The sequence below is a fragment of the Egretta garzetta genome, unplaced genomic scaffold, assembly GCF_000687185.1.
Source record: "Egretta garzetta isolate BGI_Z169 unplaced genomic scaffold, ASM68718v1 scaffold207, whole genome shotgun sequence".
Lineage (NCBI taxonomy): Eukaryota > Metazoa > Chordata > Aves > Pelecaniformes > Ardeidae > Egretta > Egretta garzetta.
Genome location: NW_009260185.1, coordinates 1,765,547 through 1,792,251, shown reverse-complemented (window position 1 = coordinate 1,792,251; position 26,705 = coordinate 1,765,547). Strand labels below are relative to the sequence as shown.

At 42.3% G+C, this 26,705-nt stretch overlaps 1 protein-coding gene across 1 annotated transcript; it reads right to left on the bottom strand.

The window, feature by feature from the left end:
- Nucleotides 1-25,167, bottom strand: ATP12A (ATPase H+/K+ transporting non-gastric alpha2 subunit). The gene is made up of 25 exons (XM_035897495.1): nucleotides 25,049-25,167; nucleotides 21,025-21,158; nucleotides 20,756-20,827; nucleotides 17,795-17,988; nucleotides 16,275-16,334; nucleotides 15,170-15,373; nucleotides 14,475-14,588; nucleotides 14,183-14,317; nucleotides 13,518-13,635; nucleotides 12,608-12,876; nucleotides 11,581-11,779; nucleotides 10,903-11,012; nucleotides 10,019-10,153; nucleotides 9,550-9,742; nucleotides 8,923-9,098; nucleotides 7,753-7,889; nucleotides 6,894-7,044; nucleotides 4,714-4,882; nucleotides 3,876-4,030; nucleotides 3,133-3,256; nucleotides 2,767-2,912; nucleotides 1,995-2,128; nucleotides 934-1,035; nucleotides 212-303; nucleotides 1-29 (listed from the first exon to the last, which is right to left on the bottom strand). Exons 1-25 carry the CDS (start codon nucleotides 25,165-25,167, stop codon nucleotides 1-3), a joined length of 3,471 nt encoding a protein of 1,156 aa, XP_035753388.1.
- Between the last annotated feature and the right edge of the window lie 1,538 nt (nucleotides 25,168-26,705).

Below are 26,705 nucleotides of genomic sequence, written 5' to 3'. Positions count from 1 at the left end.
TCAATAATACATGTTCTTGTCCCACCAGCCTGCAGTAGAAGAAGGGAGGGGGTGGAAAAATCAGTTATTTTTTCCTCAGAAAGGAAATCATTGGGAACAAATGGTCCATTTTTTACCAGCCCCCCTGTCAGTGGCAGCTAAGGTAGGTGTATAAGTGAAAGGGTAGGAAAGGACACCTTATATTAAATATTAACTGGAAAAATCTACTTACTTCCTGGGTATCTCCTGATAAACAGCTTACGGACTTCATCGTAGACCCATATCAAGATGGCAAATGGTACAGCCACAAACCAATACTGAAACCTGGGAGTGGGAGAAGAGGTTCACGTTCAGAAGCATCTAACCGCTCAGCTGAATTTCTGGCGTCCCTGTCTATGCTATTTGGTGCCACTAAAAGAGAATCTGGCCTTTATGGCTTTTTTTTTTTTTTCCTACTTAATTTAAGCACTCAAATGATTAGAAATATGATGATGTGCGTGTAAGCCTCCCAGTCTCAAGTAGTTACTAGATTCATTTGTTCCAGATAATATTCAGAAGGAAATACTGCTGGTGGTATTAGTGTCTCTGAAGATGGCAGAAAAATTGAACATTTCTGATGGTGATGTATTTAAAATAAAAGTTGCTTGCATAAAATTAAGTAAAATGCTATCTAATCTCACCAAAGTATTGGGGATCCTGGAAAAAATATTAACATGTTTGTTCTACGCCAGTAGGTTTCTGGATCCTCAGTAGTAAATCTAGTAGAAAAAGTAGTGCTTTTTTTTGGTCAAGAAATTGTCCACCCTGTTCTTCGTAATTAATATTCTTAAATATTGATCCTTGAATTGTGCTGCATGGGCACCCTGCTCCCATTTGTCTGTTTCTGGCAGAATGGTAAGGCCATGTCTGTTTGTATGTGGAGGGCACGGGAAGTACGTTAGCATCAAAACTCACCTCAGCGGCGTGAAGTTCAGGGCTGTAACGTGTCCAAGACCATAGGTAAGAATCAGAGCGATTCCTATCTGGGAAAATATACCCACCCAGATGACTTTGTTCCTACAAGAAAACCAAAGAGGAAGGGTTACATGCCTCTGCCCGTGCATAAAAACCTGATGCCGCAGCACGACGCAAAGGCAGTGCCGCTTTCGGAGTTGTGGTTGCGCGCTGGTATCTAGGTTGAACGATCTGCATCTGCCGATGAGCAGTGCCGACGCAGTAGTGTGAGACAAGTGGTAGACTCTGTAGCACTGTCTTACATTGCATGTTCCCGTGTCTTTCCTGGTAGCATTCCTGACCTACCTAGAGTAAAGCAAGCTTTGGGTAGGCACGCGGCGAGCGTTAGTCATGTCTCCTAGTTGGCACCGTGAATGCGCGCATTGTGACTCAAATGTGTAAATGTAAGAAGGAAATATACATAGGTGTAGGCTCTGTACCTGCAGATAAAGGAAAACAATTTGCTTTCCTATTGGAAATACTCTGACTAAATGCCAGCTTTTACATGTGGCCTCCATCCCAATTGATATTTTTACCGCCCTGGCTTCCATAGGATTGAAGGGTGCAGAGTGTTTTGCAGAGGGCAGCCAGCATTATCTTAAGGTGTTTGACCGGACGGTATCTCCTTTGCTCAGAGGCTAAAGTTATCTCAGAGAAGGCCAAATGGGCTATCTACTGATAACTACATAAAGAACTTCAGAAAATAATCTGGAGAGGAAACTCCCATTTTTTTTGTAGTAAACATTTTAATGAATGGAGAGTTCATTTTAAGCTGATGCATTTTCAGAGTAACCAGTACAATGTCTGTCTTCAAAGAAACCCCTTATCATGAAGTAGGAAAGGGGGTGGGGGGAGATGGAATAAAAGGTTTGTCTGAGATTTGCGATTGCTTGAAGCCAGATTTAGTCTTTGTGCAAAGACTGAATGTGAGTGGGCTAAATCACTGAGCTAACCTTCTTCTAAAATCAGCAGTTGGCGAACTTACCCTCTCATGTGTCAGGTAAAGAATCTGCAAAACCTACCTGAAAAGACCCTGCTGGAAGATGGAATTTCTTCGTGTTTTCCTGATGATCAAATCAGCAACTTGCTGAATTGTGATGCTGACAAAAAAGGCCGTATAGCCGGTCCACTGTAGGTATGTCCTCTGGTATTTAGTCTGCAAAGCAAAGGAAAAACCAAAGTGTGTTATATCAGGCACTCATATCTTGTGCAAGTGACTGCGACCCTTGACTGTAGGGTTTCAGTTACTAAGGTGTAAATGCAGAGTTACTCCAGATTGAGACACATAATGATCAGATTTTGGGCAGTTGTTCTTGTCCGCTAGTTACTGTGGATGAGTCATGAGGCTGAAGCATGAGCTTGGTGTAAGGAGGTATTTATATTGATTTATTGATGGCTTCTGTGTCTTGTGATTTCTGCAGATGAGTGGGGGGAGTGAAGAGTGAAAGGGGGAGGGACAGTCTGCAAAGTACTTTACAGTCGTGCTGTTCAGAAGCAGGGCTGAGAGCTTACAATGGGGTCTTCACATAACGTCCAGAGAAGGCGGCGCATCTCCAGAGGCTTTGGATCAGAAGGCGGCAAATTGTACAAGAATGCATGAAAGAATGGAGTCTGAATGGAAGAGCTAGGTGGCAGGAAGCTCTAAAGAGTCTATCCTGAGGGACCATTAGATGAAAACTAATTATTTTTGCATTTAAATCTCTCTCTCTAATCCTTTATTTTGGAGAAGAGCATAGTATTTTTAAGAAACTGTTGGGTGAGAGACAGTGCAAGGATGTTTCAGTGCTTCTTTACCCATTCCTGTCCATATGAATCCTCAAAGTCATTAATGGCGTTGTTTTCCCAGTTGACTCGCACGCCAAGCAGTGTGGAAGGGAGGAAACCTTGTTCAGCATACACGGTGAAATAGGTTACAAAGGCTCCCACTGACTGCATGATACCTGCAAAATCAAAGAGGTAGAAATGAGGGAGAAGCAAAACTTAGGAGCACTGGGGAATGTGCTGGATATCAGTGTTGATCTGTCTCCTATGGCATGAAGCTTGCCGTGAGTCTAAAGGTAGTAGGAAGGAGCTGAGTTTCAGCTCCCCCTTTTCTAAAAAAATGAATCAACTTGACTGTCCTGAGTTGCTGATACAAGATCAGAGAACAGGCCAACCTACCAATCTGCAGATAGGAGTACACAGCGAGCTGCTCGTTCACCAGCCTGTCTTTCCTTTTGTTACGAGGTCTCCTGTTCATAATATCGCTTTCAGCTTTTTCGTAGGCTAATGCAACAGAGGGGATCTGCAACAGAAATAAACCATCAGAGTCTTGCTGGCAACATTTGTCTGCTTCTCAGACGCTTATCAGAAAAGTTCTTTTCTCAACTGGTTCTGTTGACACACCCTGCCTTTTCAGTATGCACAGAGCAAATGAAAGAAGGATCCGTGTAGCATTCTCTTGACATGTATAAAGGATTTGAGGGAAGTCTGAAACTGTTTCTTAGGTGTGATGATCGTATGACAATGCAAAGAGCTGGAGGATACTGAAAACATTAAAGGGTCTTTCAGATCCCTTGGACTGAGCTCTGATGAAATACCTGGTATTCATCCCCCATAGCAACTGCAGCAATCTGTATGATCTCTTGATAGAAGCACAATGTTATTTTGCACACTGCTGAGTTTTGCTTGTCAGCATGGATCAAAAATCTTTTCTTTCTACTCCCCCTCTGCAGGTTTTTTTTTTCTGCTCTTCTTAATACCTGGCTGCTTTTAAACTATCCCCCTGCTCTTTCACTAGCTTGTTATTTAGCTGCAGGGTAAGGCAACTAAGTTTTCCAGCGTTCTGCACGTCCCTTTGCACCCAGCCCCTCTCACTTGTCATTGTATTTCAGCAGAAAATAACTTAAAAGACCCCAACTTACAATATCTGTGCCCAGGTCAATGAATAGGATGGTGATGGTGCCAATGGGCATTGGAATGCTGGCAATAATGTAGATGAGAAAGGGACAGAGCTCAGCAATATTCTTAGTCAAGGTGTAGGCAATTGTTTTCTTTAGGTTGTCAAAGATCAGGCGGCCTAGAGGAAAAGGAAACACTTCTGTAAAAGCTGGTTGTCAACAGAAAAAAGTTCCATTTTTAACTAAATTTAGTGAAAACACGTGCTGCTTATGCCTGCTTTCCTCACACATTCCCTCACGCATTTTATTTTGGTTTTTTTAAACTACTAAGCTACCTTCCCTTAGAGCCTTCTGAAAATTTGAGTGAAAATAAATCTCTTTCAGTGAGAAAGATTGAGGGGAAAGTCCCATTCCACAATAGGCTGTAGTTTTAATGGAAACCACAAGCTTTTTACGGTGAAAGAATAGTGGAATGTGTGTTAATGTCATAGGTGGAGCACGGCAAAGGTGATGTGCGAGCGAGTAACAGTGAAAATGTAGAGGAAACAATTTGTATCTCTGTGAGGCTCAGAACTGAGTAGGAACAAGATGGGAAATGCTTTTGTCTGGAGCATGCATGAGCAGTGATAGCAGACCGATGTGGGGGTGGGGGGAAGGGTATGATTTACTTATTGTCTGTTTGTCATGCATCTGTAAATGGGTTTACTTCCCAGTTTTTCCAAACACCAAAATCACATTTCCAAATCCAGAAAGAAAAAAAAGGGGGGGAGAGCACAGGAAGGAGGGATGAGGAGGACCTGCTGGTGTTGTGTGGCTGTCGGCAGCTTTCAGCTGTGAAAGTGGGTAGCAATGTTGTTTTTACCTTCCTCCACTCCTGTGACAATAGAAGCGAAGTTATCATCCAGCAGTACCATATCAGCTGCATTTTTAGCTGCATCTGACCCAGCGATCCCCATAGCAATTCCAATATCTGCTTTTTTAAGAGCGGGGGAGTCATTGACTCCATCTCCAGTGACGGCAACAACTGCTCCCTGAAACACAAAAAAGGATCCAGATGTGGGGTTTTTGAGGAGATGGTGCTACCTTCCCCTAAGGACAGTCTCCCTGTCTTTAAATCTCTAGAAGAAAGATGCTACTAGGAAGTTCTGAATCCTCTTTGTACCCACAGAAAACAAAGCCAGTGATCAGAAAGACGCTAGGTAGGATTACCACAGCAATCTCAGACCTGTGTGTGATCGATGTCTGTATCTGAGTTTGTCATCTAGGTTCCCTTCATAGTAGAGAGAAATGGGAAATTCAGGGATATGATTTACTACGTCCTAAAGAGTAGACATTGAAATTAGATGCACTTAAAATGCAATTAATCTGATAATTTCTTTCTGTGGAATATAAGGGGGCGTAAAAATTTAGACATCTGCCTATACGTATAGGGTCTATCCCTGTCTGAGCAGACCCAGGCTCGTCTCTGGCATCTGTGGGAAATCCAGTCGGCACAACATGTTCTGTCCTTGTCCTTTTTTTTTTTTTTTGTGTGTGAAGTGCTTATAGAATCAGTCAGGTTTCATCTTAACTGTAAATTATGTAACTGTTCAGTTAGGCACCATTCTCATCCTATCCCAGCAGCTTCTGATCATTGCCAGCATATGCTAGAATTGTGCCAGTAATCCAAAAGATGGAAAACTCTGATTATTCTTTGTGATCTTCCACTGAAACCATCTACTGCAGCTAAAGGTCCTGTTCTAGTTGATGCGAAAGTTCATGGCTTGAGAGCAATACAGAGTGTTCAGAGCAGGAAAAAGCCTGACAAACTGATTAATACTGAATGTCCTGTCCCTGTGAGGATTTAGCACAGTGTCACTACCTATAAATAATGCCATGTACAGAAGGGCTTATAAGCTCTGAGTACTAAACATAGCATGTAGACTGGCTGGCTTGTGTCGGGGGGGGAAGGTGTTCCTTTTCATCCCTTGAAGAGCCAAATCTGTTGGGAGTGTGGGTGTCTAAGCAGTGCAGGACACATTTACCCCACATCTGCCAAAGGCTATTCAAAAAGAAAATTTAGAAAAAAAGAGATGAAATTGAAAAGTCTTCTCTTTTTCTTTTTTTTTTTTTTTTTTTTTTTTTTTACTCTCCTGAAAGCAGTTCAGTCTTAAACCCAAAGAGCTGATAATGCTGATTGGAAAGCTTAGCTCTGGCGTAATTACAAAAATGAAATGACGTCTTGTGCCACATTTCCTTCTCTGCAAAGTTCAGGCGTAGCAGTAGCGTGGCTTTCAATTCACAGCAACGACTTGGAAGATGTCATGTCTGAGGAGAGGATCTTTTGAGGACAATTTGCATCCTTTTCCAGAGTTCTATATATGTCATTTCTTTCCCTTCTGCCTTTCATGCTGGCTGCACTCCATGCTCCTTTACATGATATTGCCCATAAATGGGACAAACTCTTTAAATCCTGCTTTCTGTGGGTTGTTTTACAGTCTTTGAAAGTAACATAGATAAGGCTTGGTCCTACGTAAATCACACTGTGACATTTTGCAGGATTCATACCTTATTTTGCTTTTAAACATTCCTGCGGGCGGAAAGTGCATAGGTCTGAATGACCACAAGAGATAAGACGAGAGGATGTGGTAACATGTTGCTTTTATCTGGGTTTAAAGAATTCCTGAGGGAAGGCTCCTTCCCAAACAGTGTACAGGTTCTGCCCAGCAGGCTTTATGTGCAGCACAGCAGCAGCTTTTCGAAATTCTATGCAAAAGCCAGACCCTCGGTACAGCTCCAAGCCAGTCAAGCTTAGGAAAAGCTCATTTTGTCAATAGGAGTTCAGAGTCTGTAACAGGAATTTGAGTAGCTTGGATGCTGTCCAGGCAGTGTTTGTGGCAATCTCTTAGATAATGTTCTTGCACAGTGAAAAGAGTATAAAGAGAGCTTAGAGAGCATTGGAAATTGGCTTCCACCCTCTCACCTCGGGGATGATATCTGTAGAACGCGACTGCCTCCCGAATGTAGCCGTATCCGTGTATAACCTTTACACCTCTCACTCACCTGCCTTTGGCAGCCTTCAACTATAATCAGCTTCTGTTGGGGTGATGTCCGAGCAAAGACTATCTCCGAGTGGTTACACAAGATTTCATCCAGCTGCTGCAAGCTCATATCCTTCAGCTCCATCCCATTAACTACTGCTGCGGTAGCTTCTCTGCAAGAGCCGTGGGAAAGCTGGGTAAATTTTCAAATCAAAAGGCTTCGATAAAAATAGTGCACTCATAGAATGTATGAGGCTTGATGGTAAGGAAAGCAGCAAATTGAGTTAATTTCAGAAGTATTAGTTGTTAATCAGCAGGTGTTGAATGAAAGCCACTGTAGAAATCCAGAGTGCAGTCCGCTTGCCTAGATGCAGAGGGGAGGAATTGAAGCTTCCTCCTGCGCAGACATAACAGCAGAAAATGCATTTTAAAGAGGGCTCTGAGTGGGAGGGTGGGACAGTGGAGGAGGAAGACATCTTTTCTGTAAAGAGCTTTTATCTTTCTCTTATGATGTTATTTTTTTTTCCACATTTAATGGGTGCAAGAGGCATTTGGACTGACGGTCCTTAGGTCACGTGATTCTGAATTTTGCTTTTCATATGCGTGGGTTTTGTTAAATGGGCAGTGACAGCGAAGTCCAACGTGATCTGCAAAGTATACTTTGCTAGGTTATTTTCAAGGGCCAGTGAAGTCCTAGATGCATAGTTATTTAGGTAGAGATGATACGTTGGATGGATGCAGTGGCTGGGAACGCATCAAGAAACAGAAAAGCAAAAAGCAGCCACGAGGTAGAAATAGGCTATAAAAGCATTACGGAGGGAGAAGGCATAGCCTTCGGAAAACGACCCCGTAGGTATCCCCTATATTCCGTTTGCTCTTACCGTCTATCGACTTGCTCAACAGGAATGTTGAGGCGCTTGGCAATATCTTCCACAGTCTCGCTGGTGGCTGAAATGATGCCTACGCTCTTGGCAATGGCCTTAGCCGTGATTGGATGATCGCCAGTGACCATGATAACCTGGGGAAGGGACAAGCACTCGGCGCGAGTGACAAATGTCTATGCAACGGCTGGAGTGAGATAAGGTGGCGTATCTATTGTTGTAGAGCAGGAAGCAGTTTAGAATCTGAACTTGGAAAGCTGCGCTATGTACATAACAGCGACTGATTAAGACTATTACTTAATTAGCTCTATATTGACATCTGGCCTCTACCTCTTCTTATTGGCGCTATTTTATCAGGGCTCTAAAGGAAGAACGTCACAGGCAGCAAGGTTAGAATAATACAGAATAAAGAAAGCCTTTTATATAAGAATTTATATTGGGTATACTCAAAGGTAAGAGTTCATTAGAATGTTGCATCTTGAAATGGATCCTTGTGACTGAGGTGTCCTGGCAGATGAGACACAGTTTTTTCATGTTTTTCTACAAGAAAAGTTGCCAGTTGCCAGATTTGTCCTCAGAAAACTTCATTGGGGTTGGGACTTGGGATTCACCTCATTTGACATCAGTAATTCCGGTTACTGATTCTCCCTTCTTTAGCTAGACTGCCTCTCTGCCTAGAGCCGAAAGTTTACTTGTGGGGACCATGGGAAGTGAAATGAGGAGAATTACTGCTTCAGGTTCAACTTGAACAGTTTTGAGATTAGCGAGTCCTATGCATAGGAACAGTTCATACCAGGTGTAGCCCTGTGTCCTACTGCCTTCTCAAGACCTGTTTCTGTTACCTTACGCTGTTTACAAGCAAGTAATTCTAGCTGGCGTGGTTTCTGTGTTCTAGAAATGGATCTGATGAGACAGTATCTGAGCTTTTCTAAATTTGGATTTCCAGTTTTGGGGTTCTGTGCACTTCCTATGGTCTCATTCCCACTTAAATTAAACTGGTTTGCCTCTCAGGGCCTTCAAGTACTTTCTTTAAGTTAAAATGGTAGAATGGTATTAACAAACATTTAGATTTTTGGTAGTCATTGCTAGAAAGATGTGGTGGAAGATCTTAAATGTTATATTATCATGAGCCTTTCTGTAGAATGTATTTTTCATTGTAAAAATTCCTACCTTGATCCCAGCACTGCGGCATTTTGAGACGGCATCCGGCACTGTGGACCGAGGTGGGTCGATCATAGATAAGAGCCCAACAAAGCACAGGTTGGAGGTTGGGAAGTTCATGGAATCTGTGTCAAATGGGTAGGTGTCTGGAAACTCGTTTTCAGGCAGGTACAAATGACAGAAACCTGAAAAGAAACTTCTGTTAATGTAATGTACAGGAAACAGTGGGGGAAAGAGGAAAGCTTGCTGTATAGCATCAGGCTTTGCTCTTGTCCTTAGAACTCCAGTGCCTTTAACCATTAGCTTTTCATGGAGGACTTTTTAATCTGCCATTATAAACTTCACATCAAACTTTATATAGAGAGTCAGCGTAAAAGCTGGTGATGCTGCCAGCAGGGAGGAGGGTTTTCCTTTGTGGATTACTTACGGGGGGGTTTGGCTGTGCGGTGTGGCAGATTAACATCAGTACAGAGCAGCAAGGGCACCCCTGCCACAGAGAGCTTGCAGCACATCAGTGTGGTTCTAACACACCGCTTAGGAGGCAGTACACTTTCCTTTTTTCCCTCCACTGCAAGAGGAATGAAGTTCAGAGATTTAAAGCCGCCATTCTCTGCTAGTCCCTCTGGTTGGACTCACCCAGCACTCTCTCTCCCATGCCCCCCAGCTCCATGTATGCTGTTTGGAAAGCTTCTGCCTTTTCACTGTCCAGGGGTTCTTCTTTGCCATTGATCATGATGGTGCTACATCTCTCTAAAATCCTCTCTGGGGCACCTTTCATCACCAGCAGAAAGCGTTTGTCGTTGGGATCGTCAGTCTCGTGAATGGAAAGCTGTGTGCCACAAATATGAAATTATTTGAAAGAGCATTCGTGAGCATTTGTTTCTAGTTTTGATCACTTTGCATGGAAGTAATGTTTCCTCTTTTCCATAAGGATATCATACATTCCATCAAATGGAATGAACTATATTTATTATTGCTTAGATTTCCTCTGTCACTAAGACTTAGTCCCACTAAGACTTTGAGGTGACAAATAGTTGCGTTGGACCCAGTGATAGACAGTTTAAGTTGGAAAAAATCTGGCATAATTTCCACAAATGAAACACACCTGGAATTTGTTAGTAGAGTTGAAAGGAATTTCAGCCACTTTCTTGTTCTGCGCTCTAATGTTCATGACGTCGCCCAAAATGACTTCTGCAAATTTTAGCAGCGCTGTTTCAGAGGCATCACCTACCACAACTCTCTGTATGCGCAAAAGAAGAAACAATTTATGGCACGTATACTCCTGCACTTCCACCAGGAGAGCTTGCGTGCTTCTATAACTTGTTGTATCCTTAAGCAGTAATGAATCTTAATGTTCCTACATCCAGGTTATCCTGGAAAATTATTACAGTAAAGACTTGGGACATCTGGTTTGCACTTGCTGCTAGAACTAAGTTACAGCCAAGAGATGAAATCAGTGCTTGATGCTGCGAAAGTGCAAGATTTGTGATCGCTTTCAGGTTTGTGTGGAAGCTTTGTAACGCGGTTCCGGGGTAGCAGCAGGCATGTATGGTAACTAATGCACAGAAACGAGTGACTTTGAGGAAGGCACTGATGGAGTAAACAGTAGAAATGAGGGATTTGTTCTGGCAGTCTGCTCACCAGAATTCACTACCTTCAGCAGTTATGTGTAAAGACATTAATTAAGGCATGTTTACCTTTTCTCTCTTACTATATTAAATTAATAGTGTAGTAATTACTAGCATAGAAATTCTTGCTACCTGAATTGTCTTGTTCCTTATAGCAACAGTTATCTTGGCTTTGTGGTTTGTTTTTTTTTCTTCCCCTGCCTTAAACTTTTTGTGAGTGTATAGCAGTAATGCTACTATAAATAGTAACTTAGAAGCTTGCCGTGGTAAAATGAAGGAGAATACTAAAGCCAAACAAAACAAGTTATATGTATCGTTCTTTCAGAGGAAGAGAAATAAGCTGATATGAAGTAGGCAGTACCTTCATTATTGGGAGATTCTCCTGTCCTGGTCTGAATTCTGCCCGGTTGCAGAGAGTTACAATTTTTGATAATGCTGTCCATGATGGAGAACTTTGATCAAAAGGCTGGGCTGAGAGGAAGCAAAATAAATATGGTATCCCTTAGCATATTATGTGATGGAAGAAGCAGCTTAAGTTTGAAACAACAGGATTGAATTATTTGCAGAAGAAAATTGCTCTTTTGAGAGGTGCTGTTAACCAAAAAACAATTTGACATAAACTGTTACATTTGTCAGTGGTTCTGGCAAAGTTGCTTAGATGATATTTCTCTGTTTATTTCCCTACTATAAGTTTACTGTTGGCAAAAGGATCTGGATTAGAACCTCCTCCAGACTTAACTTTCTGTGAGTGGAGTTCACAGAATTGTTTAGGTTGGAAAAGACCTTTAAGATCATCAAGTCCAACCGTTAAAATACTAATTCGAAGTTCAAATACTACTTTTTTTTTTCCACATCTCTACATGGATAAGAAGGGACTTTCCTGTTGCACAAGACACTTCCATGTGGAAGGAAAACATGTCACTTTTTAGCTATCAAAAGATATTCCCGTTGACAGCAGTTTGGCAGCTGGTAGGTATGAAGCACCACAGGTTTGATCCAAGTAGTTGCCCCTTCCCAGATCCCCCATTGCCATATTTACTTGTTTGGTCTTCACTGGTGTCAGCTGAGTAGATCTGGTTATCAAACCAGAGGTGAGCAACGGTCATCCTGTTTTGTGTGAGGGTCCCTGTCTTGTCAGAACAGATGATGGAGGTAGAGCCGAGTGTTTCTACAGCTTCCAAGTTCTTCACCAAACAGTTCTTCTTTGCCATCCGCTTGGCTGTCAGAGACAGACTCACCTGGCAGAAGTGAAGAAGTTCAGCTCACTGTTAGTGAGGTACGGTTACAGAACGATGCAATGAGGTTACATGCTTCTGCTAGGTTTTTCATGTTTGGTTTTTTTTTTTTTTAGGAAGAGAACACTTTTAAAAATTTATCTTTTGGTTGACTGCAGTGCATTTTGTTCTTTTTTAATAGGATTATTAAGGTCAGAGGTTTGGCTGCAACTAGCACAGATACATTTGCTGTTGAGAGGAACCTGCTTTTCTGCTGATAGAAATACGAATGTCATATCAATTAAAAGGCTGGTTTAGATGGAAAAACTTCCAGTGCAGGGGGAGATCCTAATCACCAACTTAATGAATCCTGAAATTATTCTTTTCATTATTGCAGTGCTGCTGGTTGGTTGTTGTTAGTGTACTTCAGGGCTAGCAGGGCTTAGCAGGTGTGCTGCTTCTCAGCCAGGGACTTCAGTGATGCTTCATATGTGTTAGTAAGTGGAATTTTCATGTGACTTTTAGGGTACAATAGCCTCATTTCCAAACAGGAACAGGTTGTGGGGAAATGAGTCACGTCATTCTGTTGGTTAGCAATTGTGGGAGAACGGTACTCGAAGAACCTTATTTCAAATTGGATTGTTGTGCAGAAGCTTTTAAGATTAATGGCTTAGTTATGCCAGAATTCCCAAATGAAATGTTTGTCCTTTCAGTTTTGTGGAAAAAACCACCCCTATTTCAAACTCAACTCAGCCAAGTTAGTGTTCCTCTGTAACGAACTTATGAGTGACAAGCTGTGGTAATGACGGAAGGAACTACAGCGGCAACCAGTGGATTCAGGCACAGACTCACCGTTACTGTGGCTAGCAGTCCCTCTGGCACGTTTGCCACAATGATGCCAATGAGAAAGATGATGGAGTCCAGAATCTTGTATCGCATAGAAACAGATATAATGAAGAAGAGAACACCGATGGAAATGGCCACTCCGGCCACCAGGTAGACGAAATGTTCTATCTCGATAGCGATGGGTGTTTTCTCATTTCCTACTCCCGATGCGAGAGAGGCAATCCGCCCGATGACAGTGCGATCCCCGGTGCTGATTACAATGCCAGTAGCAGTGCCTGCAAAGAAACAAAAGACTGTCAGCTCCAGCAGAGAAGACTCATCCTGTCTTCTGTACCCAGTACTGATTGACAAAGACCCTTCTCAGCCTTAACGTGACTGAGACTTCATCCCAGAATTACATTCTTCCCTTAGAAATCTTATAGCTCTGTCAGTGAAAAGAAAAGAAGAAAGACATAAGCTATTTTCATTAATTAGTCTTTTTTGGTTGCGTCGCAGTGTTATCCTGGGCACTGTACAATGTCGTGGCAGCTGGTCTGTTAGGTATGGCACACATACCTTTTAGCCCTGAGAATAGGATCAACACCTTTACATGTGCAGAGCCCTTACACAGAAGCATCCACAAGTACTTAGAGGCATCTGCAACTTGACATTCCTAAAGATAGTGATGGAAAGACCACAAGGAAACCGCAAGTAATTGATTGTTACACCCATAACCAGGCTAGGTGTTAAACCACATCTTGCTGGTTGATACTAAATATGACCAGCCCTGTGCTTAAGGCTTTATGTTGGTGTGCTTGGGACAATAGTTTAAGCCTTTCTGGAATTCCTTGAAGCACAACTGTTGAAAATGACTTAGCAGTATTATGTAGCACCCTGTCCAGGTGCCATTTCTGGACGCCCTTCTCTCTGTACACACCTTCCACACAGGTGGTGGAGTAGAATGCAATGTTCCTGGTCTCCAAGGGGTTCTCATGGGTGAAGTCACAGGAACGAGACTGTGGTTCTGATTCCCCTGTGAGTGAAGAATTGTCCACCTTTAATGAAACGGAGACATGCCTGTGTTAAAGTTAGTAATATGCAATTATGTCTAGCCGGGAAGGTAAGGTGGCAGCACATTTAGTAATCTGTGACAGGGCCGTAATCTCTTAGTGCTTCTTCTCTGAGAGAGTTGCCATTATCACTGGGAGAATCTATTTCTGTGAGAAATTCAGTTCAGTCAACGTCGTGTGTCTGCCAATAGGATTTTCAGTAGCAGCCTGAAGGAAAACATGGTTTGGAGATCTGCCTCCAGGTCTGTGGAAACTCTTAATACTGTATTGGTATTTCTGCCCCTGTCCTGGCAAAGAGCATTGCTAGAACATGGTGTGGACCTAATGGCTTCTTTTAATGTACAGGGAGTGGAGATGTTAGTCCTAGATGAGCTGAGCATCACAGTATAGCTGCTACAGTCTTATGGTTTAATTAAATTATGTCTAATTAAAGCTCTAATTTATAGTGGGTGCACAGAAATTCTTTATATGTAACAAAAATCTCTAAACCATCTTTTTCCTTTTCCCCCGTGCTCTGCAAAGTGCTGTTTACCTTGCAACCCTGAGTAAAGATCAGGCGAATGTCCGCTGGGATCCTATCTCCGCCCTTTATTTCCACGATGTCTCCAACCACCAGCTGGTCTGCTGGCAGTTCCTTCTTTTCTGCGTCTCTGATGACAAGAGCATGCTGAAAGATGGAAGTGTGACAAAAATGAGCGTTGTGTCATCTTCTAAACTGCCTAGCAAGAGGTAAATTCAAGTGGGGCTTATTGTGCTTTTGTCATTTCACGGTGCGTGATTAGAACGAACTTTCGTCTCAAACGAAGTGCCTTGCTTATTCTTACCTGTGGAATCATTTTACTGAAGCTGGCCATGATGTTTGTGCTTTTAGCTTCTTGATAGTAAGCGAAGATACCAGTGAGGATGACAACCAGTGCCAGGACTACTCCAAGGTAGAGCTAATTAATAACAGACATAATCGGTTAATTAAAACAAGTGTTCAGCAATTCCTCTGCTAGAATAAATCATAGTTCAATATTGTTTCAGGAGACTCTTAAATGAGGTATTGGTCAGGTTAAAAGACAGTTTAAGAAAAGAACTTTCAAGTTTTGCCCTGCTAGTGATCAAGTAAAGCTCTCTGATTATGAAAAGGGCTTTTAATTGCAAGTGTCCCATCTCTCCAAAAGCCTTCTCTAAACTAAACCTGACACAAACCTAAGCAAATTATAGTCCCAGCAGGGTGTAACTCACAAGGGAATCTGAGTGAAAGACTCCAGAGGACTTTGTGGACTTCAGTATTGCTCTTGAGGGTACTCAAGTATTACAATTATGGGTAGTGGTTATAAAACCTTTGGATAGGCACTCTTAGACAGAAGTGGTATATCAGGTATTTGATCATTTATCAGAAATATTTGGTAGCAGAGGGAGAGTCCTGAAAGAATAAAAGGCCTCCTTGTAGCTAATAACTGTGAAATAGTATTTCAGTTACTTAGATTGTCAAAGGGTTAAATACTCACTTTGTGGTTATTCAAATACTTACATTGTCAAAGGGTGATTCAGCTCCCTGAGCAAGCTGAATGCCAAATGAAATCCAGGAGAAGACAGCTCCTATCCAGAGGAGGATGGAAAACCCTCCCACCATCTGCCTGAGTAATTTAATGATTTCTGGAGTGGCTTTGGGAGGAGTGAGTGAGTTGGGACCATCCCGAGCCAAAATCTCTGCTGCTCTTGCGCTAGAGAGACCCTGCAAAAGTAAATGACATGTTTAAAATTAAGTCACCGAAAACAGACTTTTGTCTCAACTCAGAACACAACTGGCATGCTGGCTTTTGCCTTAAACGTTTGTGTCACAGATCAGCTGCAGTAACCTGCATCTTTGATTTCCAACCTTTTTGATTTCAAGTTGACTACTGTTAGTTATCTCCTATGAAGAAACAGGTATTTCTTTACTGGAGCATTGAATCTGGGGCTGTGTCCATCGGGAGTTTTCATTTTGTTGGTTATCTGTCAAGAATACCTGTACTAAGTCTTTGGAAAGCTGGGGAAAAAAAGAGACATCAGTTCTTTTGCTGCTCTTTCTGTGTTTCCACCAAGATGTTTGTAGTTCATGGGTTCCTTGAAATTCTTGTCTGTACCCTGGCCATGTTGCAGTGCTTTGATGTTCAAATGCTAGGTGTCAAAGGGACCTTGGTGTGTAGTTTCTCAAATCTAGTGTTTTCTTCAAGGTAAAATAATTGTCAGTGCGCTCTCTTGCTAAAGATTGTTACAGGCACTGCCAGTGAAAAATGAATCGTAGCAAAATTGAAATCTCCGATAAAAACTTCAGAAAAGCTGAGGTCCTGGTGCAAACTCTGAGGTCGCGTTTTGTGCAGGGATTTTGATTCCAAAACCGTAGATCAGACTTCTTCAGACTTGAGAGAAACTCCAGTCTAAATCCAGGTCACTGCTGCACATTGACTTGCTGGTTTAGGCTTTACTGGGAGTTAGTGCATCATACTTGTGCATGCGTGCATCCACACATACATCCACGTATGAGCCTGTTGATTTGAATGTTTGCCTACTGCTTCTGGGAAGCTTTGGGGAAGTCAGAGGCAAAGTAAGGCAGCTGATTCAGGCAGTTTCTTAATGATGCCCTATGGACTTACTTTATCGATGCTTGTACCATACTTTTCCTCCAGTTCTGAAGTGCTGAGTTTGTGGTCCTCCTGGATTCCAAAAGAAAGAGAAAATAGCCATGAGCAGAATGTCAGACTGTTGAAATTTTTATTTCAGGATCTGGAGAATGTTCAAGCAGCCTGGATCTGGGACCATGGGTCCCACTTTCATGAACAGACAATGTGCAATTTGCATATTGATAAGCAAAATATCTTCCACTGGAAGATGGTCTTCTCTCTTGATTTTGAGAGTACTTTTGTAAACAGCTCCCTCCTCCAGCAAATCTGTCACAAGAACAGAGCGGTGGTTTTGTGTTAATAGTGCTCGCCACAAATGTCTGTGCTGCTTTTAGATAAAAAGTTCCTCTCTATAGGCTACGGGACTCAGGCATTCAGTACCATAGGCAATATGTTGGCAGAAGAGAGGGTGTGGTGTTGGAGTATGCGTGACAACAGTCTTGGCACTTGACTGACAAGGTAGGGTATGTGAAATTATTCGCCACAGTCTTGTGGAAAGAAGCAGCAGGTTCTAACCACAGTTAAAAAGGGTGTGGGAGAAGGAAATCTCAAGGCTCTTCTCCTTTCCCTGAAGTGACACCTCTGTGGTATCGTTGACCTAATTATATCTTGTGCCAAACTGAGATTTAGAAGCCAAGAATTTGAGAGATCTCACAGTTGTTTTCATAGAATGATTCATTGGTACTTGCATGAGTCAATTAACTTGCCTGTGCTTTGGTTTCTCTTTAGAAACATGAGAGTAATGTTACATCCCCTGGTAGCAAAGATCAGATACGCTGAGAAATTTTTAGGTGGTACTGGGTAGATCTTGGAAGCCTGATGGGTAAACTGATGGCCCATTTTGGGGTTTCCTTACCTTTGAAATAGCCTCTCCTTTGAGTTGCTCTCAAAGCAATTCAGAAAAGAGGTCAGTATAATTACCTTCATTTTTCAGATTGGGAAACTGAAACGTGTAGAGAGGAAGCAACTTTTCCAAGATCAGCCAGCAGGTCAGTAGCAAGCCAGAAGTAAAATACAGGTTTCTTGAGCTTAGTGCGCTGTCCTTGAAGTACAGTGCAGTTTGGGGGGAAAAACTGCATAAAGCTGAAGCATGCTTTTAGATCTACTAGAAATCTACAGAGCAAAATGTTGTGCTTCTACCTTCCCCCCTGTTTCCTGGCTGACTGTGCAAGTGGCAGTTCAGAGGAAATACTGATTGCAGTTATTCCATCTGGGGAATAACTCCTCTTTGGGGAGATAAAATTCTGTACCATTGGTGGCTTAATTAAGCCAGAATCATTCTTTGATTATAGGTATTAATCCTGCACAACTTTTTTCTGGCACACTTCAGGGGCGTGAGGAAGCGAATCCTTCCCTGCCTTAGGGTTTTCAGTGCATTAGGTCTTCTCTTAAAACGATAGCGCATCGGCATTTCGCTGCCCTTCACCAGACTTCGTTCAGACCGTGGGTAGAGGCTGTCCTGCCAGGTGTAATGGGAGCTTAGCAACACTCACCAGGTCCAGTTCTTTCTTAAGGTCTTCTGTCTTCTTCTTTTCCTTGTTGCCTTTCAAGTCTTTGTACTTCTCCCCTTCATCTCCAGTATCTGTTTTTCCTAGATCTTTTGTCCCGTAGATCTCAACTGAGTAAACATCAGACTTTTTCTGTAAAAGAAATAAGGTTTTGGCATTGTTGTGAATGTCTGCTGGGACTTGAAGGAAGCAGTAAAAAATACCACAAACAAGCCAAACTCTGACAAATCTACTTTGTTTAGACAAGCTGCAGATTCCTACTGTCTCTTTCTCCTGGCAGCTTCAAGTACTAGTTCTGTCTTATCCTGAGGTCTCTCCAGCGTGTCTTACAGTGACCATGGTCAGCTCTTCAGCAGATGTGAATTACAGTGATTCCTTTATAGATGTGCAACGCTTTTAGTAGTTTATGGTCTAACATAAAGTGTAGGAATACTGCCCAGGATCTCAGCATTGCTAGTGAAAACCATTAAGTCATTTATCAGCTCCAAGAAGAGGTTAGTGTAAAAGAAAAGATTTTTAAAAGGAAAGGGGAGGGGAAGAAGTATTCATTGAGAACTTGCCTGTTCCTGGAGCTTCTCAGATACATGACTTCAAGATTTACTTTTCTTGTTTAATTAACTTGTATATTTACACATTTACACTCAATCTCATAGTGAAAAATGGAGCAAACAGCATACTGGTAGCCAAGGAGAAGCAAGTCTGTCTTTCCACGTAGGGCTCAGAGCTGACAGGGAGTTAGCAAGCTCTTCAAGCATTTTTGCCAGTCCAGTGTCAGGTACAGGGAACTGTTAACTTAGGGAAGCTGCTAAACTTCTGGCAATTTTTGCTTTTATTTGACAGCTTGGGGGTTGTGCTGTTTCCTAACTTTAAGTTAATACTGTAGTCCGAAGGGCAAAACTTCCTGTGTTGCTAATTTACCAGCTTCTATAATCATAACGTTCCAGATCCTAATTATCTTGTAAACTACATGCCATGCCTTGGACGAACTATTGGTTGACCCCATTTCAGAGACTTCCTTACAGATTAACCGTCATGAGAGTCATACTGGATCTTATCTGATGGTGTGCTTTACTAGTGGGACAGATGAGCTTGTAGGCTGCTGCTGCTGTTGGCCATCTAATGAGTACATACACGTTCTGCAGGGCATTTGTCAATGTTTGGACTCCTGCAGAGGTGATATTTCAGATGAGTTGAGAGCAGGCATATCTTAATTAACTACACGCTAAACCAGAGAGCTCAAGTAATGGAAACAACAAGAAAAAAAAATAAATGATTGGGACATCTTAATACTATGCTGAACTCAAAAGTGGCATCTTATCCTCAGATGCCCTTTAATTAAAGGAATGTTGAAGTCTTGACATTGTATCTTGAGGAGGGGAAAAGCTAAGAGCTGGGGAGTAGTTTGGGGAGTTAAAAGTCTGAAATCCTTTTCCTAAAGCACTTGAATTTGCTTGGTGATGCATATCCCAGATAAAGGACATGTCTGTTACAAGAAGTTCTATTTTTTCTAGCTTGCCGAAGATTCACAATCTGGTTTATCTCTTGGGATTTTTCCTTCACCTTCCTCCTCCTCCTCTTTCTCCTCTTCCTCCTCTCTTTTAACTATCCCACCCAAAAATCTGTTCAGCTTTTTGAATCCCCACGAAGTAGAGAGACCAGGAGAGAAAGAAAACAACTATCTGTTGTGAGATCTTAGCAGATAGAGGAGAATAATAATGAAAATTAATGAAGTTAGTAAAACCTATTGATCACTTCTATGCATGATCTATATCCCTCTACAGATCTATGTCCTATCTATAACCTTTAACCTGCAAATTTTTGTAAAATCTGAGATTTTGGTGTTTGCATAGTGTTCCTGCAACTGCTGCTTATGAAACTAGCCAGTCCTAGAATTCTTCCCTACCCAATCCAATCTCTTTGCTTTTTAGGATTAGAGGTGCATACCTGTCTACAGTGAAAATTTTAGTCATCATGCTGGATGCCCCACAGTGTCTAGTATTCGTTCCATTTTTCACTTAGCTCATATTTATAATATAAGTATGTATATTAAAACTTAAATTAATGCTTGTTGTTAAGAAGAAACGCATATGCAGTAGCAGCAATTCTCTGAACAGTGTACTCACCTTTACCATCTTGGTGAGTTTATTCCTTTCCTGATGGAGTGAAACAGCCCAAGCTAAAGGCTCTGGATGAAAAGCAAAAGCCCAACTGGAGAATGAAGTAGCTCAGAGCAGTTTTGGCTACTGGAGTGCAAAAGCTGACAGGTTGTAGTTGGCAAGCAGACGTTAGCTGGAATCCTGCTTGCACTTTGGCATCCTTCAGGCAGGACGAGTTCGTTGTCCAAAGCCTGTGGAGAAAGAGCACTGTTTGCTAGTGCTTTATAAATCAGCATCTTGTGCTGCCACTCCACCCCTCCCCTTCCAGGTCCAGCCCATCTTCTGTTTCACCTGTAGTAGGTGGAAAAATACCACAGTAATGGGCATGTGGGTTTCAGGTCAGATAGTTTCTAATTATTCCTTTGTAGTGTTTGCTCACAACTAGGGAACAGGTATATTATTCATCTTGCTAGAAGCAAAGAATTTCCTTCAGAGGCTTTCCAGCACTGGATTCCCCTTACGATTTCCAGCTGTTGTGGCAACATACGGCGGAGTAAAGGAAGGCTGGGCACATTTTGTCTCCCCTGTTTGCTGCTGCCTAGGGTCCCCGAAAGTCAGATCCCTGCCTTGTTCAGGTACCAATAGGGATTTAGTGGAGTGGTACACCTTCAAGCCTCATAGCTTGGACTTCACTTTTAATTCTTGCATTGCATTTGATAACGGTTTTAACCTTCATGCTTAGCTGAAAAAAAGCGCTTTGTGGTGCATTTTCAGCAAGAGCACTTACCTGAGCAGCTTATTTAAATTGTTTGTCTTGCACCAATTACTAGCTTCCATAAAGGAGTGATACTGAGATTTATGACACTTTTGATATCTGGCATATCTCGTCGCTCAAAAGGGAAGTTAAAGTTCTTCTTCGCCCCTGAAATTTAACAGAGAAAAACCAAGTCAAAGATGGTGAAAAATTTTCTATAATTTAGCCCAATTTTGGGGGAAGACTGTTTTTCGTCTGTCTGACAGAACTGGTCACACTCAACAACATAGCATTTGAGCCGTTGGTCTTTTACATTATATAATTCATGAGCTTCAAATTGCATCATTTGGGATGCTGTGAGGTACCACAGTCAATAGCAGATGACTCAAACTGTGGTGAGAGATACAGCGTGTTAATGGAGATAACTAACGTTGACCGTTTCAAGCTGTATGTAGAAGCTGTTAGTGTAGCGAAGACAACCAAGAAATGTCCATTACTACTTCAACAGAAGCATGAATAAATTCATGTTCAATTCATGGACAGGTTTCCAGTGATTCAAGTATCATATCTTAAATATTACATCTTGAACATTGCTTATATTAAAAAGCAAAGCTTTTTCCCCTTCTCAGTTTATGTGTTTTGGTCTTTTTCCATGGAATTCTTTAATCTTGGAAGGTTATGCAAGATACAGAAGTGTATCTGGAAAGGTTTCACGTTCAGTTTCTGCTGTTTGTTGTATTGAGAACTGGATTGTGGCCTGGGGCTTTAATATAAAACCTTTTCATATGCATGTGAGTATTGGAGATTTCACAATATGTGCTGTACGCAAGAGCAGTAGTATATTGACTCTATCCAGTAAATCTGCAGCTGTCATGTCTTACCCATTACTGGGATTGTCCCTTCTCTTGCTGGAAAAGACACTAGAGCAAGAGGATTGAGAGGTACAGAGAGTGTATTTGACATCAAACTCGACTTTGAGGGTGAAATGGGGGGATATGTGGAAGGAAGCATGGACTTGGAAATAGGGAAACACCTTCCAGGAATGCAGTTGTGTTGTCCATCAGATCTGTTGGTAAAGACAGTGGACTGGAAAATGTGAAAACAGGGCTAGCATACTTTATCTTGTTCATTTACAGTTTTTAACTGGGAACTGGGAGTTCCAATCCAGTGGCAAGGAAGAGCTGGAAGATGGAAAACAAGACTGTGTCTCGTTATATACTGCTATTCACAGAGTTGTAAAAACAACTACTCTGTACTTTTTAGTAATGGTTTGTGATTTTGAATGTTATCTGGGTCACCTGGGCAGTGTTTGCATTTGTCTTCTATAAATCACGAATGCTTTTGCCTGGGGACAAACCTTAGAAATGCAAATCAGAAAATAGTTTGGCAACAGAGCGCCCCATACACCTTGGTCCGCCTGCAATATTTGCACTGACGCATCTGGCTTCTTAAGGGTATTTTTTTTGTAGCAAATTAATTAACGTGAGAAAGCCCAATAGACGGTAACATAGCTTAACGATATTTACAAAGTATTGAGCCGGGTTTGCTGCTGACAAACGATCTGTATTGAGCACTCAAGTTCAAAGTGCGAAGAAGTTTCATTAATTTTGCCCACTGAAGGGATTGTTTTCCTGTGAGTTACGAAGATGGGAAGCACTGTAAAAAGACAAATCTCTTGATCCCCATGAACCGACATACTATGGCTGGACGGTGTAATATCCCACTGCTGGGAGGAATTATCCTTGTTAACAGTATCCTTGCCACTGATCCGTGTTTTGTCATTTGGCCCTGCTGAAAAGGTACCAGAAATACGTGAGAACCTGGGCTGCAGTTCTGGACAAGTGCTTGTACACAACTGAACCCTGCCAGGGAAGCACTCGTGCCTTGGTTTGGCAAGACGTAGCATAGGTAGAGAGGAATATACTTGGGTCCGTGCCAGAGAGCTGTAGTCGTCATGTGTGTTTCCAGTGTGTCTCAACATTCATAGCTGAGCCCTGTTTAGAAGGTAAAATAAATGAGTATTGTTCTGATTTCTAAATACCGGTCTAGAAAAATAACGTGTGCCTTCTGAATTATTGTCTCTCGCACTTCGTCACCGGAATTCAGACGTATTTTGATCCTATGTCTGCATATAAGTCCTGTAAGAAGGCAGCCAGGAGGATGCTTTGCTGTTATTTCACGCACAAAGACCGCATTGTGTAACCTGTAGTGCGTGGAGACTGGTGTTGGCTGATACCTGTGCTCAGATTCTCAAATGTGTTCAGGTTGTGAAGCAAAGGTGTAAATGTTTGTAAGGGCTTTTGGAGTAAGGAGGACGTATTGTATTTGCCTGCAATTTGCCTGTTGAACTTTGTGTTATTTATATGCCTCCTATCTTGTAGGAAGCAGGGTCTGCATTAGCCAAAACGGCAGCGTGCAGCTTTAGAAGTACCTGAAGATGCAGGAATGGGTGGTAGATCTATACTTTAATTTGCTTTTACGAGGCATGGTGCAGGCGTGCTGCCTTGGGGAGAGCCAGCAGAGGGAGCGCAGCAGCCTCTGTGCTTAGTGCTTTCCTTGTTCATTCATTGCTTTCACACCAGCAAAAATAAGATTTCCGAGAGCAGAATGTGTGTCTGTCTTGGTGTCCTAGCACGGGCCTATCTCCGGCGATAAAGAAGGGGTTTGGTTTTCTTCCTTTGAGGCCAAGTGTAAAGCAAACCCTGAACTTCAGGTGATAGGTTTGTGGTGCTGAAATCCTCCTTCAAAGGTGGGGTAGAACTGCAGGTGAGCTAGGCACATGCTGGCAGGTGGGTACATGAGCTGTATCGTCTCCTTGTGCTTTAAGTAGCCTTTAAAACAAGGCTTGCAGCCAGCTGTCTCCAGTAGCAGACAGCCTATTAATGAAGGCAAGCAGAAGGGGCTCAGAATGTGTTCTGGGCCCGTCCCTTAAGCGAAGGTGGGAAGTTTGAGGATTCCTTGTTTCCTTACTCAGCGGAGACACCCCTCTCAGCAGAAGAGTGAAAAGCTATTGCTAAACCTTACCTTTTTTTTCCTTCTTAATTTAACCCAAAGATGTTAAACCATAATTCACAAGCCACAAGTAATGAACCAACTACTTGTATAGAGCTCTCAGGAGCCAAATTAAAACAAAGGCTTAGGCACTATTTTGACTCTGGTAATTTAGGCATTGGTTGCAAACCAGTCCTTGTCTGAGCGCCTACAGCATTCACCTTCCCGTGATCGGGGAACTGCACACTCTGTTTTACGTGGAACTGTACGGGGTTCATGGAAAGCTATATTTCTGTGCTTTTTTCTCATCTTCCTTTCTTGTTAACCAAAGGCGAGTAGGAAATTATGAGGAGTAATAGGCTTGCTTCCTAGCTTTTAAGACGGCGTGTTAAATGGTGAACTGTGGTGTGCCTCGCTTGTAAGAGCCATGCTGACCTGAGAGCCCGTGGGACTTGGCAGTCGCCGCAGCTGTAGTTCGTTTTGGTGAACGTTTTATCTTGAGTTCACAAAAAGATTTGGCCTACCCTCACCCTTTGGAAGGGTGCTGCTGAGGTCAGTTTTGTATATCCACAACGAGAAAACATGGATGAAATACATAATTTCATATATATATTTTAATATCTTTATCTTCATTATCTGAAGAAGAGCTAGTTAGACGTGGGGGCAGGGACTGGTCTCACCCTTAGCCCTTGTTTCCAGAGTTTCTGCTTAAATCTCTACAACAATAATGTCACTTGTGTTCTGTCACTTTTTGCTGTGGAGGCCTGCTCATTCAAAACATTTTCACATGGGTCATCAAGAGGCCGTGACTGTCTCTAATAATATCGAAAGTAATCCTGGATTACTTGAAATACTGAGCTACCCAGGTGTGTCTGTCAGGGTATCTATCAACTGCTGAGCTAGCTGCTCCCAGCCCAAAGAAAGGTTGAAAAGATAAGCAGTAAAACTTGCAGATTTCTTGGGAGGAGGGGAATATTACTTACAAGCAATCTTTTGTTGAAATTTTCTGTCCATGAGGAAGAAAACAGAAGCCACAAGCAAGACACAGTATCTAGGGCTTTCTGATTCTTCTTGGTATTTTTATTTTCCTGCTTCCTAGTGCTATTAATACGAACCATTACTGAATTCATATTGAACGCTGTATAAAAACAGTAAGGAAAATTGATCTTCTTCTTTGCAGCTTCTGGGGCTGTGCAAAGCTACAGTCAGGACTAGAATGTGGTGTGGAAACACAGTGTAATTTCTTCTTCAGAAGTGGTGATATTTCCAACGTTTCATTTGCAATCATTAATGATTCATAGGAATTTGTAAATTCGAGTCTTTCTTTCAAACAGCTGCTGTCTTGATGCTTTCATCATTTTCAGGCAAACCAATACATTTTTCCTTTTAAAATGTTACCTGGTGTGCTGGTTCATGTGCCAAACGGGTGCATCTACAGCTTGCAGAGCCAACCTGTAGTTTGCAGTCTGAATCCAATCCTCTGGGATAACGTACCCAACCTCATTCCTGACAGGCATCGCAGCCTGTTGGGTGTCAGAGGCAAGCTAACTCTTCAGGATGAAGGCGGGATGAAAAAGAGACAGTTAAGAGAGGGATGCGAGTACAGGCCTGTGCTAAAGCTGGGCACAAGGGAAGATAAAATGGAAGTAATGCAGAGGTATGTTAACCCCAAAGCACCTATGCAAATGTAGGTGAGGAAGCTTTGGGGTAGACTTGCTTGTAAAATACATGGTATGCACGCTATATGTTTGTAAGTAATGCTGCCTGGAAACAGCAGTTTGCCTTTGGACACAGCCTCTGGAAGGGTGTTGTCCATTATTCGTCAAAAGTCCCTTTGGGCAAGAAATATTTCCTAATTTCATGTGGAAACCAAGTAAGCGTTACTTGGCAAAGATGCTCTTTTGCTTAGAAAATTCTGGTTCTGTGGCTTTTGGGTTTTTTAAGGATGAAAAGGAGGTCATTGCACTAATGTGACTGCACAAGTAATTGACAACTGATACAGCGAGGCTAGATGTTGACTAGCAAGAGAATTCTCATTGGAAGATGGCTGTGGTGCCACAGCCAGATGTTTACTGTCTGGGTGACCTCTATTGGAAAATGATTAAAAATGAGTCAGTTGGTTGGATGTGGGGCGTTCAGGCAGACGATCCTTTCTGTACCCTGTGGTGCCTTTGCATTGCTGCCGTGTCACCTGAGGGTTCTGCTAACTGAAAATGGCAGTTTGTGAACACGGGAGCGGTGAGTGTTTCAGCTGAGAATGCCAAGATGCTGGCTCACAGCTTGCAACAGCTGCTAGCAGAGCAAGTCAGGATCTTTAGTCACAGCTTGCAAAGCCGAAGGCTGAGACTGACAAAGTGATGGCTCATGGTTTACAAGAGCTGACAGCCGGCGACCATTGCTCCCATACAGACTGACCTCTGTGTTTGGTATTCCCCTCTGTAACAACGCCGGCAGATTTGCCAGCAGGAAGCAGTTTAAATGGCCAATAGTTGAAAAGGATATTGAAACCTGTGGGCTTCAGCAGCTTAGTGGGAAAAAAAGAGTAAACCCTGTTTAAAAATGACTGGGTTTAAGCTATTTTTTCATTTTGCCTTCGCACTTTTCCATTCCCAGAAAAGTGGATGGATTGTGGAGAGCTGCTACCAGAACAGGCAAGGTGGTAGGCATCTATCGAAGCATTTAATAGAGGATACTGTGTCCCTCCCGCTTCTTTTTCTTCTTTTTCTTTTTTTTTTTTTTCATTTACTTGCAGTGTAATTCATTGCAGGGGAATTCTGTTGGCCGCTTTAAAAGGTGGGAATGGAGGGAGAGCATTCTCTGTTCAATTCCTTATACCTTTTTCAGAATATATTTCATATATATATATATATATATATTTCAGAGATGCTGTATGTATTTAATTTTTCATTTGTATTTCCTTCTGAAACTCTGTCCTCTAGCAACAATGGTCACATTTGTGTCCTTGAGCAAAATTCAGAGAAGGCTTCTGGGGTGAGAGAAAATGGTCTTGGAATAGTTCAAGGTGTTACCCAACTGGGATGTTTGTGCTGTGATG